Source organism: Centroberyx gerrardi, chromosome 19 (genome assembly GCF_048128805.1).
Source record: "Centroberyx gerrardi isolate f3 chromosome 19, fCenGer3.hap1.cur.20231027, whole genome shotgun sequence".
Classification (NCBI taxonomy): Eukaryota; Metazoa; Chordata; class Actinopteri; order Beryciformes; family Berycidae; genus Centroberyx; species Centroberyx gerrardi.
The window spans coordinates 26,681,932-26,697,151 of NC_136015.1; the positions used below are offsets into that span (position 1 = coordinate 26,681,932).

Consider the following 15,220-nt stretch of genomic DNA (forward strand, 5'->3'; position numbering starts at 1 on the left):
AAAAACATGAATTGGACATTTTCAGCTGCAGGTCGGCTAGCGGTTCAGTTCAGGAACTAAAACAACTTGGTTAAAAGTGAAAGGTTTTGGTCGGTTAAATAAAAACTTTAGCTAAAATTTAAAACTTGAGGGCTAGGTTAGGCTTTGTGAATATTTCACAAACTTTCAGGAGACCAGCTGAAGCCGAGTCAGCAGAACCGAAACATGATGACAACGCTGCTGAAATCACAGCCAGGAAATCTGAACACATTTCCCTCTTAACTTCATTCTTTATTGGTTTTAGATGCAAAGTTATCCAGCAGTAAATGAAAATAATCACAGTAGGTGAAAGATTACAGTGCTAACAACATAATCAGTAATTTACATTTTACATTTTCTTATGCAGAGTGACTTACAATGAGTGCAACAGTAGAGAAAGCTTCAATTCCTAAATCACCAACATTACATGAAGTCTGAATCCAAAATGAAATCTCCACCTTTTAAATAAAGTGACAAACTGATTGATAATTCAGAATTAAAATGATGGTACTTTTTAAAGGACTCTAGATAACTGAAGTCCTCGGTTGACAAAATGAAAACTCTTTTACAGACAGGATCGTCTGGATGTCGGAGATGTTGAACGACAAACTATGAGGTTCTGATTTATTTTCCCAAATGGATATAAAGAGTTTTGTAAATGAAGAGTTCAGCTGAGCCTGGATCTGTTGCTGTAAATATTAGAGTCAGTCCAGGATCTGCTGCAGTTTAAATGATTTAACTACAAAGAGAAGACGAGTTACAGTGGAGAGAAACTCTAAGAACCTGGAATAAAGTTAGATCAAATAAATTTAACACTTCAGATGAAGAACCAAAGAAGACAGGATGAACTTTTACCTGCAGTCTAAATATAGAGAAAATTCACTTTAACAAAGTAGAACTTGTCTACTTTGAGGTAAAGTAAAACTATTTTTGTTTATTTGAATGTTGTTATTATAGATAATTTTAATATTTATTCATTTTTCAGTATTTATTCATTTTTTCCCTTTGTTTGCTATTGACATCACCATGACAACTACATCATCATCAGGACAACATGGGCACATCTTGATGACATCACAGATTAGAGAGTTGATTATTTTCACTGACTGTTCTAGAAATAAGAATAATGGATATTATAATGTTTATATAATGAATCCTTAAAATGAAAAGAAAAAAAAGAAATAGATTGCTTGTGTATTTGACAACATCATCATCTTCATCATCATCTTCATCATCATCATCATCATTATGAGCATCATCATCATCTCTAACTGTGCTGTTCCACTGTTACAGAGACCTTCACCGGTAAAATCTTCAGAGAGAGTTTATTCCCAGTGCCAATGTATGGAAACAGCCTGTCAGTGAAAGTGTGTGTGAAGGTGTGTATGTGTGTGTTAGTATCAGGATCAGAGAATGACAGCTTTCCTCTGTTCCAGTCCAGATGCAGTCTGATCCTCTGGAGCTTCTTCTTCACTGGGAGAACAGTGACTGGATCTGGTGGAGAGAATGTTTTGTATTTACCATCTTTGAACCATATTGTCCATAATCCAGACTGTATGTCTCTCTTCCTCTGGACAGACTCTGCTGCCACACCCACTGCCCACACTGTACTGTCTCCAACCTCAACATCCCAGCTGTGAGTTCCTGAGTTAAAGCCCTCAGATCCCAGGACAGAGCAGTAGTAGTCAAACCTCTCTGGGTTTTCAGGAAGCTGCTGTCTCTCTCCACGTCTCACACTGGTCAGATCTTCAGACAGGATGAGTCCTGGATATGCAGTGTTGGGGTCCAGAATCACAGGAGTGTAGGAGACCATCTCCTTCATCTTGTCCCAGACTGTGAAGCTCAGGTTGCCCAGGTGTTTGGCCTCGTCTATCAGAGCTCCTGAGACCAGCTGTGGATCCTCCAGCAGGGGGCGCTGGACTCTTTCCACTGTAGCCTTGTAGTTCTGCAGGAACGAGACGTCTTCAGCTCTCAGCTCCTTCTCTATGGCTCTGACTGTGTCTGAAAGAGCTGCTATCTCTCTGCTCAGACCCTCGATCTTCTCCTTCATCGTCCGACTCTTCTGCTCCTCTTCCTCCCTCAGTGCAGTGATCCTGGCCTCCTCTTCCTCTTGTAGAAACTGGTGAAGCTTCTTAAACTCCTCCTTAATCTGCCTCTCTGTGTGTCGGGCCTGGACCTTAATGTGTTCTGCTGTTTGATCACAGTTTCCTTTAACTTTATTAAAGAGCTTCAGTTTCTCCTTTAAGGACTTCAGTGATTTCTGAAGTCCTCTCTTGTGATCCAGTGCAGCTTCGTCGATGGGTCTAATTCTGTGGTCGGTGTGTGTTGTTGAATGCAGACAGACAACACACACTGTCTGCTGATGGTCCAGACAGAAGAGCTTGAGTTTCTCAGAGTGCAGACTGCAGAGAAGCTCAGATCCTGCTGAAGCTCTCTGATCTCTCTCCAGTAAGAAAGACTCACACAGGTTCTTTAACACCAAGTTACGAGGTGGTTCACTCCTTGAAGATCTTCTCTTACAAAGTGGACACTCATGTATTTGTTTCTCTGTCCACCAGCTCTGCAGACAGGCTTTACAGAAGCTGTGGCTACATGACAGGACGACAGGATCTTTAAAGATGTCACAGCAGACAGAACAGGAGAAATCCTCCTCTGATCTGGAAGACATTTTCTCTCTGAGTGAAGCTGAAAACAAACCAGACAGACCGCTCAAACAGGAAGTCAGTCAGTCGTGGCACCACTCCCTCCTCTAGAAAGTTCCCTGAAAGTTACTTTGACTTTGAGTTGTGTTTCTTCTAAAACTCCTGAGTCAGCAGCAGGTTAAAGTGGTAGTATTCCCAGTATTCCCAGTATTCCCAGTATTCCCAGTATTCCCAGTATTCCCTCCTGTAGCTGTCCTCCCTCAGTGGAAGTCGTGGGTTTGGTCTGAAGGTGAATCTTATCGTCTGTCTCTCGGTGTGTGTGTCTCTTCTCAGTGAGGAGTGAAGAATAATAAACTCTGTTTCCTGGTTTGTCTCAGGTGAGTCAGGTAAGGGGCGGAGCTTTGTCAGCCCATTTCTCCTAAATGCTCAGCTGTTTACTGTAATAGAGCAGAGCTGAGTTTCATTCCACAGTGTTTCTCTCTCGTTGCTCTCTGGGTATTGTAGTCTGATAGAGGCTCCAGACAACTAGAGTTTGATTTGGATTTGAAGAGTTTGAATCCAAAATGAGATTTCCAAGAGATTTGTAGATGATCTGAGCAATTAGATATATTGAATGATGAACAAAAGGTAATGATAGTTGGGGGTTTTTCCAAAATGAATATACAGCATCTTGGAAATGAGTTATGCATGTGTATTTCTAAGTCCAGAACACAATAATGATAATCCTTAAAAGCATGTTAAGTCATTTCTGCCTTGTGAGATCGGCTCCACTGGAGATTTCTGCTGGTCTCCACATGATGAGAGTACCGGTAGTTTGAATGAGCCTGGAGACAACATTTACTCAGTTTGGGTCCTCACTTGTCTGAGGATTGCCTTTGCCATCCTCATGCTGCTGTGTCCGTCTGCAAATGATGTCCCCTGAGCCCAAGCCCTTCTGTCAATGGCGATGCTTCCACTAACACTATCACACCAATAGGTGTGATTAATTTTAAAGGTCCACATCATGTAAAGCAGGACTCCCCTTGTCTCTGTGATGATAAAGGAGTTGGATGGTCTATCTAAACATGGTGAAAGTATCAAAACTAAATCCACACAATCCATATTAGAAAAGCGAGCCTCTAAACGAGCCGTTTGGACTTCCGTAACTTTGCGGCGTCACAAAGGTTCGCTCATTATCATTTCTGTAAGAAATAATAGACTAACAAAGTGTTTTTTTCAAAGCGGTCGAGCGGTCGTCATCGTTTATTACCGGAGAGTTTTCCCTACCTGTAGCCGCCGGGCCGCGGCGTCTCACGTTTCGCTCTCGAAACGGTTAGCCGATCGGAACGGAGGGTCGTTAATATTAATGAGCCTTAAAGACACGGAGACAGAAACGGCCTGTTCTTGGTAAGGCTCAGAGAGATGCTGGAAAATGAACGTGGAGAAATGGATTGAGAGTGTTTTTGGTTCATGACACCACACACACAGCTTTGAATGGACAGAAAGACACTAAATATCACATTGGAATGTGTAGAATATGGGACCTTTAACCCTTTAAACTTGGATCGGCCGCCTGCGGCCTCATTTGCATCATGCTGTTTAGATGGCTCTAAAATCGAAACCATAATAGCTAGCATCATAATTCTTTTTGCATCTAAAAGCTAAGACTTCTGTCTTCACTGCAAGCTCCATGCAACCCCTGTAGCATGTTTTTTTTTCACTCTAAACAAACTGTGGAAAGTTGTATATCAAATTATGAGAGGTAAAATCTATTGAGTTGCAGATTAGGTATGTTCTAGAGATCTAATGTTACATGCATTTCCGTATATATCATTGATGATGTCATCACGTTGTACCGCGCCCGTGTCTGCTGGTGAAAAGGTCCGGCACACCCGGCTGTTTAGGGCGCTAATGTTCCGGGTGTTTGACCGAGGAGGAAGCCTGACTTGTCGGCGAGCTCTCAGCTGCACTATCCCCGAGACGTCTCCTGCCGCCGACCCTCCCACCCCGGCGAAGAGGATAACCGATGTCTGGAGAAACATTAGCAGATGACTAGCCAACTGCTAATATTGGCTAGCCAACTGCTAATGTTTCTCTCTCAGGCAGAGAGAAACATTTTCAACTTTTGGTCAAAAAACATCATGTCCAATTTTTAATTTATGACACAATTTCAATATTTTTTCCAGTTATTATGGTTTATTGATTTACATAGCCTTTTAGCTTGGGTTGTGCAGATTTTGGGGATATGAAACATTTGAAGATACTCAAAAAAATGACGTCACAGTAAGCAAAAACACCAGTGTAGGCTCTGGCGGACCATTTCTATTGCAGAGTATAAAGGGTTAAATGTAGTCTTATGCCAGTTCATGACTCTGTATCCCAGATGGCTCTTTTAAATTTTAGATCCTTATCTAACAAATCTTTTATCCTGAATGCCTTTTTCTCATTCTGTCACCTAGACCTCGTGTTTATGACTGAGACCTGGCTTAATGCTGGTGAGAGTGTCTCTCTTGTTGAACTTTCCCCAATGAACTGCAACTTTTTCAGCTCACCCATGACGTCTGGAAGGGGGGTGGGGGGGGGGTGGGGTTAGCTGTTTTTTTTAAGTGTGATTTTAAATGTAGTCTTATGCCAGTTCATGACTGCTCCAGCTTTGAGAATGGAATGGAATGTTTTGTCTTAATCTGAACACATTTTGATTCTTGGCGATTTTAATATTCATGTTTGTTGCCCGTCTAAACCACTTGTTAACCACTTTTTGAATCTAGTTGAATTATTTAATCTTGTTCAGTCTGTAAGTGGTCCTACACATGATCGTGGTCATACTCTGGACCTGGTTCTGTCTTCTGGTTTTCCTACAGGTAACACTGAAACAGTCGACGTTTGCATATCTGACCACAGGCCAGTTGTGTTTGATGCTCCACTCCCTCATCGGACTCTCACGCCTAACACTCTTAATCGTCGTTCCATCAACCCATCCACTCCCACGCAATCCTCAGCCGCCTTTGCCGCTTCCCCTCTCATTGGTACATTAGAGGACCGCCCACCCAGCTAAGTACAGAGGAGCTGATCGTTCTATTCAACACGACCAACTATCCTTGACTCTATTACCCCCCTTAAGTTTAAAAAACGAATCCTAAAAACCAGCCGTGGCTAAATGACACCACCCGGGCTCTTAAGAAAGAATGTAGAAAGTAGAGAGGAAATGGAAAAGCAATACATTGCAATTTTTCTTACGACATTTTAAAAGAAAGGCTCATAGTTATCAGGAACTGCAACAACTCATAAGCCCGGGGTTTTATTCTCTACTATAAACTCTGTCACCTGCCGCCCTAACAGCATTAGCTTTGAGGTCTCCCAACTACTTGTGAAAAATGTCTAGCTTTCTTTGTCAGTAAGGTTCAGAGCATCAGAGTGATAAAGACCTCTTTATCACGCCAGCCAAGACTGCTGTCCTAAGCCAATGTGAGCCCATTTCTCTTTCCTGCTTAATAGAAATAGTTTCTCAGATGAGACTTACTACCTGCTCCACTGATATTATAGGCTCTTCAAACAGGTTCTGGACACTGTAGGCCCCGGGAATCTCTCTATTATCAATAATCCTCTTTCCACTGGCACTGTTCCCTCCTGTCTTAAACATGCAATGGTGCATCCGCTCCTTAAAAAGCCCAACCGTGACCCCGCAACTCCAAACTCCCATTCTTCTCTAAAGTCCTTGAAAAGATTGTACTCTCTCAATTGCTCACCCACTTGAATCTTAATAATATCCTTGATGAATTCCAATCCGGTTTCAGAGCACTGCATAGCGCAGAATCTGCCCTACTTAAAGTGCTAAATGACACACTGTGGTCAGTGAACTCAGGTCACTGTGCCATTTTATTGCCTTTAGACCTCACCGCAGCCTTTGACACAGTGGACCATGTCATTTTGATTAACCGCCTTCGGCATATGGTCGGCATTAATAGCACAGCCCTAGATTGGTTTCCTCTTATCTTACAAACATTTTCAGTAAAGATTGACAAATTTCCTTCCTTCTCAGCTAATATCCCCTGTGGGATTACGCAGGGGTCCATTCTGGGCCCCATCCTTTTCTCTCTAGATGCTTCCTCTTGGTCAAATCATACGCAAATACCACATTTCATTCTACTGTTACGCTGATGACATCCAGCTATACCTCCCTCTAAAACCCAATGATCTGTTCAGTAAGATGTTTCTGTACATGCTGTACATCGGTGTTGTAGGAGGTATAAATGACTGCAGACATCGTACTTACAGTAAGCCTACTAAGGTTGAAAATCACTACACAAGTGCAACGTAATTCATTCATATGCTTAAATTTACAATACAAAAAATAACAAATATTCACACTGCAAGTAGAACCCGATATAACATCCACACCTTACAGGAGAAACTTTGCACCAAACCTACTTTCTGCAGTGGAGCCTCCTCCTGTAACAAATAACAAAAAAACCAAACAGCATAACTATGTTCACATCAACTGTATTCACTGAATGCTTTCCTAATCATAAAACCACAGGACTGTTCAGCTGGGTTATAAAAGGTGTACAAAGGTTCAATTTATTTATTATTTTATTACAAACACAGTCCTAGCATCAATAAATATGAATTACTCATTGCATTTGTACATTGGTTTTAGATGCAAAGTTATCCAGCAGTAAATCAAAATAATCACAGTAGGTAACAAAGATTACAAAGCTAACATACATCATCAGAAATTTACATTTTACATTTTCAGAATTTAGCTGATTTTCTTATGCAGAGTTACAAAGTAGAGAAAGCTTCAATTCCTAAATCAGCAACATTACATGAAGTCTGAATCCAAAATGAAATCTCCACCTTTTAAATAAAGTGACAAACTGATTGATAATTCAGAATTAAATTGATGGTACTTTTTAAAGGACTCTAGATAACTGAAGTCCTCGGTTGACAAAATTAAAACTCTTTTACAGACAGGATCGTCTGGATGTCGGAGATGTTGAACGACAAACTATGAGGTTCTGATTTATTTTCCCAAATGGATATAAAGAGTTTTGTAAATGAAGAGTTCAGCTGAGCCTGGATCTGTTGCTGTAAATATTAGAGTCAGTCCAGGATCTGCTGCAGTTTAAATGATTTAACTACAAAGAGAAGACGAGTTACAGTGGAGAGAAACTCTAAGAACCTGGAATAAAGTTAGATCAAATAAATTTAACACTTCAGATGAAGAACCAAAGAAGACAGGATGAACTTTTACCTGCAGTCTAAATATAGAGAAAATTCACTTTAACAAAGTAGAGCTCGTCTACTAATTTTTATTTATTTGAATGTTGTTATTATAGATAATTTTATTATTTATTCATTTTTCAATATTTATTCATTTTTTCCCTTTGTTTGCTGTTGTTGTTATAGCTGTCATCCACATCACCATGACAACTACATCATCATCAGGACAACATGGGCACATCTTGATGACATCACAGATTAGAAAGTTGACTATATTCATTGACTAGAAGTAATAATAACTGATACATGTTTATATAATGAATCTTTAAAATGAGCGGTATTCCCATTACAAAAAGGGATGGATTGCATACATGACATCATCTTCATCATCATCATCTTCATCATCATCATCATCATCATCATCATCATCATCATCATCTCTAACTGTGCTGTTCCACTGTTACAGAGACCTTCACTGGTAAAATCTTCAGAGAGAGTTCATTGTTGGTGGCAATGTATGGAAACAGCCTGTCAGTGAAAGTGTGTGTGAAGGTGTGTATGTGTGTGTTAGTATCAGGATCAGAGAATGACAGCCTTCTTCTGTTCCAGTCCAGATGCAGTCTGATCCTCTGGAGCTTCTTCTTCACTGGGAGATCAGTGCCTGGATCTGATGGGGAGACTGCTCCGTATTTACCATCAGAGAACCATATTGTCCATAATGCAGACCATATGTTTCTCTTCCTCTGGACAGACTCTGCTGCCACACCCAGGTACCACACTGTACTGTCTCCAACCTCAACATCCCAGCTGTGAGTTCCTGAGTTAAAGCCCTCAGATCCCAGGACAGTGAGGTAGGAGTCAAACCTCTCTGGGTTTTCAGGAAGCTTCTGTTCCTCTCCACATCTCACACTGGTCAGATCTTCAGACAGGATGAGTCCTGGATTGGCAGTGTTTGGGTCCAGAATCACAGGAGTGTAGGAGACCATCTCCTTCATCTTGTCCCAGACTGTGAAGCTCAGGTTGCCCAGGTGTTTGGCCTCGTCTATCAGAGCTCCTGAGACCAGCTGTGGATCCTCCAGCAGGGGGCGCTGGACTCTTTCCACTGTAGCCTTGTAGTTCTGCAGGAACGAGACGTCTTCAGCTCTCAGCTCCTTCTCTATGGCTCTGACTGTGTCTGAAAGAGCTGCTATCTCTCTGCTCAGACCCTCGATCTTCTCCTTCATCGTCCGACTCTTCTGCTCCTCTTCCTCCCTCAGTGCAGCGATCCTGGCCTCCTCTTCCTCTTGTAGAAACTGGTGAAGCTTCTTAAACTCCTCCTTAATCTGCCTCTCTGTGTGTCGGGCCTGGACCTTAATGTGTTCTGCTGTTTGATCACAGTTCCCTTTAACTTCATTAAAGAGCTCCAGTTTCTCCTTTAAGGGCTTCAGTGATTCCTGAAGTTCCTCCTTGTGATCCAGTGCAGCTTCATCAATGGGTCTGATTCTGTGGTCGGTGTGTGTTTTTGAATCTCGACAGACAAGACACACTGTCTGCTGATGGTCCAGACAGAAGAGCTTGAGTTTCTCAGAGTGCAGACTGCAGAGAAGCTCAGATCCTGCTGAAGCTCTCTGATCTCTCTCCAGTAAGAAAGCCTCACACAGGTTCTTTAACGCCAAGTTACGAGGTGGTTCACTCCTTGAAGATCTTCTCTTACAAAGTGGACACTCATGTTTTTGTTTCTCTGTCCACCAGCTCTGCAGACAGGCTTTACAGAAGCTGTGGCTACATGACAGGACGACAGGATCTTTAAAGATGTCATGGCAGACAGAACAGGAGAAGTCCTCCTCTGATCTGGAAGACATTTTCTCTCTGAGTGAAGCTGAAAACAAACCAGACAGACCGCTCAAACAGGAAGTCAGTCAGTTGTGGCACCACTCCCTCCTCTAGAAAGTTCCCTGAAAGTTACTTTGACTTTGAGTCGTGTTTCTTCTAAAACTCACGTTCAGTGTGAGGAGTCAGCAGCAGGTTGAAGTGGCAGTATTCCCAGTATTCCAGTATTCCCAGTATTCCCTCCTGTAGCTGTCCTCCCTCAGTGGAAGTCGTGGGTTTGGTCTGAAGGTGAATCTTATCGTCTGTCTCTCGGTGTGTGTGTCTCTTCTCAGTGAGGAGTGAAGAATAATAAACTCTGTTTCCTGGTTTGTCTCAGGTGAGTCAGGTAAGGGGCGGAGCTTTGTCAGTCCATTTCTCCTAAATGCTCAGCTGTTTACTGTAATAGAGCAGAGCTGAGTTTCATTCCACAGTGTTTCTCTCTCGTTGCTCTCTGGGTATTGTAGTCTGATAGAGGCTCCAGACAACTAGAGTTTGATTTGGATTTGAAGAGTTTGAATCCAAAATGAGATTTCCAAGAGACTTGTAGATGATCTGATCAATTAGATATATTGAATGATGAACAAAAGGTAATGATAGTTGGGTTTTCTTTCCAAAATGAATATACAGCATCTTGGAAATGAGTTATGCATGTGTATTTCTAAGTCCAGAACACAATAATGATAATCCTTAAAGGCATTTTAGGTCATTTCTGCCTTGTGAGATCGGTGAGAGGTTTCTGCTGGTCTCCACATGATGAGAGTACCGGTAGTTTGAATGAGCCTGGAGACAACATTTACTCAGTTTGGGTCCTCACTTGTCTGAGGATTGCCTTTGCCATCCTCATGCTGCTGTGTCCGTCTTCAAATGATGTCCCCTGAGCCCAAGCCCTTCCGTCAATGGCGATGCTTCCACTAACACTATCACACCAATAGGTGTGATTAATTTTAAAGGTCCATCTGGTGTAAAGCAGGACTCCCTCTCCTCTGTGGTGATAAAGGAGTTGGATGTGTATCTAAACATGGTGAAAGTATCAAAACTAAATCCACACAATCCATATTAGAAAAGCGAGCCTCTAAACGAGCCGTTTGGACTTCCGTAACTTTGCGGCGTCACAAAGGTTCGCTCATTATCATTTCTGTAAGAAATAATAGACTAACAAAGTGTTTTTTTCAAAGCGGTCGAGCGGTCGTCATCGTTTATTACCGGAGAGTTTTCCCTACCTGTAGCCGCCGGGCCGCGGCGTCTCACGTTTCGCTCTCGAAACGGTTAGCCGATCGGAACGGAGGGTCGTGAATATTAATGAGCCTTAAAGACACGGCGACAGAAACGGCCTGTTCTTGGTAAGGCTCAGAGAGATGCTGGAAAATGAACGTGGAGAAATGGATTGAGAGTGTTTTTGGTTCATGACACCACACACACAGCTTTGAATGGACAGAAAGACACAAAATAAAACTCTGGAAAGTGGAGAATATGGGACCTTTAACCCTTTAAACTTGGATCGGCCGCCTGCGGCCTCATTTGCATCATGCTGTTTAGATGGCTCTAACATCGAAACCATAATAGCTAGCATCATAATTCTTTTTGCATCTAAAAGCTAAGCCTTCTGTCTTCACTGCAAGCTCCATGAAACCCCTGTAGCATGTTTTTTTTCACTCTAAACAAACTGTGGAAAGTTGTGAAGTTGTATGTCAAGTTATGAGAGGTAAAATCTATTGAGTTGCAGATTAGGTATGTTCTAGAGATCTAATGTTACATGCATTTCCGTATATATCATTGATGATGTCATCTTGTCGGCGAGCTCTGCTCTCAGCTGCACTATCCCCGAGACGTCTCCTGCCGCCGACCCTCCCACCCCGGCGAAGAGGATAACCGATGTCTGGAGAAACATTAGCAGATGACTAGCCAACTGCTAATATTGGCTAGCCAACTGCTAATATTGGCTAGCCAAATTCTAATGTTTCTCTCTCAGGCAGAGAGAAACATTAGCAACTTTTGGTCAAAAAACATGTCCAATTTTGTCCAATTTGAAATTTATGACACAATTTCAATATTTTTTCCAGTTATTATGGTTTATTGATTTACATAGCCTTTTAGCTTGGGTTGTGCAGATTTTAGGGATATGAAACATTTGAAGATACTCAAAAAAATGACGTCACAGTAAGCAAAAACACCAGTGTAGGCTCTGGTGGACCATTTCTATTGCAGAGTATAAAGGGTTAAATGTAGTCTTATGCCAGTTCATGACTCTGTATCCCAGATGGCTCTTTTAAATTTTAGATCCTTATCTAACAAATCTTTTATCCTGAATGCCTTTTTCTCATTCTGTCACCTAGACCTCGTGTTTATGACTGAGACCTGGCTTAATGCTGGTGAGAGTGTCTCTCTTGTTGAACTTTCCCCAATGAACTGCAACTTTTTCAGCTCACCCATGACGTCTGGAAGGGGGGGGGGGGTTAGCTGTTTTTTTTAAGTGTGATTTTAAATGTAGTCTTATGCCAGTTAATGACTGCTCCAGCTTTGAGGTTCTGTTAAAAACTGAGCTGGCCTCTCCTGTGCTCCGTGCCGTCATTTATAAACCGCCTCAGCAGAACATGGAATTCCGCTTTTTCCTCTATGGAATGTTTTGTCTAAATCTGAACACATTTTGATTCTTGGCGATTTTAATATTCATGTTTGTTGCCCGTCTAAACCACTTGTTAACCACTTTTTGAATCTAGTTGAATTATTTAATCTTGTTCAGTCTGTAAGTGGTCCTACACATGATCGTGGTCATACTCTGGACCTGGTTCTGTCTTCTGGTTTTCCTACAGGTAACACTGAAACAGTCGACGTTTGCATATCTGACCACAGGCCAGTTGTGTTTGATGCTCCACTCCCTCATCGGAGTCTCACGCCTAACACTCTTAATCGTCGCTCTATCAACCCATCCACTCCCACACAATTCTCAGCCGCCTTTGCCGCTTCCCCTCTCATTGGTACATTAGAGGACCGCCCACCCAGCTAAGTACAGAGGAGCTGATCGTTCTATTCAACACGACCAACTATCCTTGACTCCATTACCCCCCTTAAGTTTAAAAAACGAACCCTAAAAACCAGCCGTGGCTAAATGACACCACCCGGGCTCTTAAGAAAGAATGTAGAAAGTAGAGAGGAAATGGAAAAGCAATACATTGCAATTTTTCTTACGACATTTTAAAAGAAAGGCTCATAGTTATCAGGAACTGCAACAACTCATAAGCCCGGGGTTTTATTCTCTACTATAAACTCTGTCACCTGCCGCCCTAACAGCATTAGCTTTGAGGCCTCCCAACTACTTGTGAAAAATGTCTAGCTTTCTTTGTCAGTAAGGTTCAGAGCATCAGAGTGATAAAGACCTCTTTATCACGCCAGCCAAGACTGCTGTCCTAAGCCAATGTGAGCCCATTTCTCTTTCCTGCTTAATAGAAATAGTTTCTCAGATGAGACTTACTACCTGCTCCACTGATATTATCGGCTCTTCAAACAGGTTCTGGACACTGTAGGCCCCGGGAATCTCTCTATTATCAATAATCCTCTTTCCACTGGCACTGTTCCCTCCTGTCTTAAACATGCAATGGTGCATCCGCTCCTTAAAAAGCCCAACCGTGACCCCGCAACTCCAAACTCCCATTCTTCTCTAAAGTCCTTGAAAAGATTGCACTCTCTCAATTGCTCACCCACTTGAATCTTAATAATATCCTTGATGAATTCCAATCCAGTTTCAGAGCACCGCATAGCGCAGAATCTGCCCTACTTAAAGTGCTAAATGACACTCTGTGGTCAGTGAACTCAGGTCACTGTGCCATTTTATTGCCTTTAGACCTCACCGCAGCCTTTGACACGGTGGACCATGTCATTTTGATTAACCGCCTTCGGCATATGGTCGGCATTAATAGCACAGCCCTAGATTGGTTTCCTCTTATCTTACAAACATTTTCAGTAAAGATTGGCAAGTTTACTTCCTTCTCAGCTAATATCCCCTGTGGGATTACGCAGGGGTCCATTCTGGGCCCCATCCTTTTCTCTCTAGATGCTTCCTCTTGGTCAAATCATACGCAAATACCACATTTCATTCTACTGTTACGCTGATGACATCCAGCTATACCTCCCTCTAAAACCCAATGATCTGTTCAGTAAGATGTTTCTGTACATGCTGTACATCGGTGTTGTAGGAGGTATAAATGACTGCAGACATCGTACTTACAGTAAGCCTACTAAGGTTGAAAATCACTACACAAGTGCAACGTAATTCATTCATATGCTTAAATTTGCAATACAAAAAATAACAAATATTCACACTGCAAGTAGAACCCGATATAACATCCACACCTTACAGGAGAAACTTTGCACCAAACCTACTTTCTGCAGTGGAGCCTCCTCCTGTAACAAATAACAAAAAAAACAAACAGCATAACCATGTTCACATCAACTGTATTCACTGAATGCTTTCCTAATCATAAAACCACAGGACTGTTCAGCTGGGTTATAAAAGGTGTACAAAGGTTCAATTTATTTATTATTTTATTACAAACACAGTCCTAGCATCAATAAAGATGAATTACTCATTGCATTTGTACATTGGTTTTAGATGCAAAGTTATCCAGCAGTAAATCAAAATAATCACAGTAGGTAACAAAGATTACAAAGCTAACATACATCATCAGAAATTTACATTTTACATTTTCAGAATTTAGCTGTTTTTCTTATGCAGAGTTACAAAGTAGAGAAAGTTTTAGTTCCTAAATCACCAACATTACATGAAGTCTGAATCCAAAATGAAATCTCCACCTTTTAAATAAAGTGACAAACTGATTGATAATTCAGAATTAAAATGATGGTACTTTTTAAAGGACTCTAGATAACTGAAGTCCTCGGTTGACAAAATGAAAACTCTTTTACAGACAGGATCGTCTGGATGTTGGAGATGTTGAACGACAAACTATGAGGTTCTGATTTATTTTCCCAAATGGATATAAAGAGTTTTGTAAATGAAGAGTTCAGCTGAGCCTGGATCTGTTGCTGTAAATATTAGAGTCAGTCCAGGATCTGCTGCAGTTTAAATGATTTAACTACAAAGAGAAGACGAGTTACAGTGGAGAGAAACTCTAAGAACCTGGAATAAAGTTAGATCAAATAAATTTAACACTTCAGATGAAGAACCAAAGAAGACAGGATGAACTTTTACCTGCAGTCTAAATATAGAGAAAATTCACTTTAACAAAGTAGAGCTCGTCTACTAATTTTTATTTATTTGAATGTTGTTATTATAGATAATTTTATTATTTATTCATTTTTCAATATTTATTCATTTTTTCCCTTTGTTTGCTGTTGTTGTTATAGCTGTCATCCACATCACCATGACAACTACATCATCATCAGGACAACATGGGCACATCTTGATGACATCACAGATTAGAAAGTTGACTATATTCATTGACTAGAAGTAATAATAACTGATACATGTTTATATAATGAATCTTTAAAATGAGCGG

The 15,220-nt window shown here is 41.3% G+C and overlaps 2 protein-coding genes across 3 annotated transcripts; both read right to left on the reverse strand.

The window, feature by feature from the left end:
• Nucleotides 1-1,235: 1,235 nt before the first annotated feature.
• Nucleotides 1,236-2,989, reverse strand: LOC144542875 (E3 ubiquitin-protein ligase TRIM39-like). Its single transcript, XM_078290263.1, has one exon. It carries the CDS (start codon nt 2,684-2,686, stop codon nt 1,286-1,288), a length of 1,401 nt encoding a protein of 466 aa, XP_078146389.1. The 5' UTR covers nt 2,687-2,989; the 3' UTR covers nt 1,236-1,285.
• Nucleotides 2,990-8,193: 5,204 nt separating this feature from the next.
• LOC144537846 (E3 ubiquitin-protein ligase TRIM39-like) lies at nt 8,194-10,008 on the reverse strand. 2 transcript variants are annotated; one of them, XM_078290260.1, is made up of 2 exons: nt 9,814-10,008; nt 8,194-9,720 (listed from the first exon to the last, which is right to left on the reverse strand). In XM_078290260.1, exon 2 carries the CDS (start codon nt 9,701-9,703, stop codon nt 8,303-8,305), a length of 1,401 nt encoding a protein of 466 aa, XP_078146386.1. In that variant the 5' UTR covers nt 9,704-9,720; nt 9,814-10,008; the 3' UTR covers nt 8,194-8,302. The 2 variants fall into 2 exon arrangements, with proteins under 2 accessions (XP_078146386.1, XP_078146384.1); XM_078290258.1 differs by having other exon boundaries at nt 9,808-10,008.
• Nucleotides 10,009-15,220: the final 5,212 nt, after the last annotated feature.

Excerpts from the sequence above, each read along its gene's own strand:
- LOC144537846 (XM_078290260.1), bottom strand. The coding sequence starts at position 9,703 with ATGTCTTCCAGATCAGAGGAGGACTTCTCCTGTTCTGTCTGCCATGAC.
- LOC144542875 (XM_078290263.1), bottom strand. The coding sequence starts at position 2,686 with ATGTCTTCCAGATCAGAGGAGGATTTCTCCTGTTCTGTCTGCTGTGAC.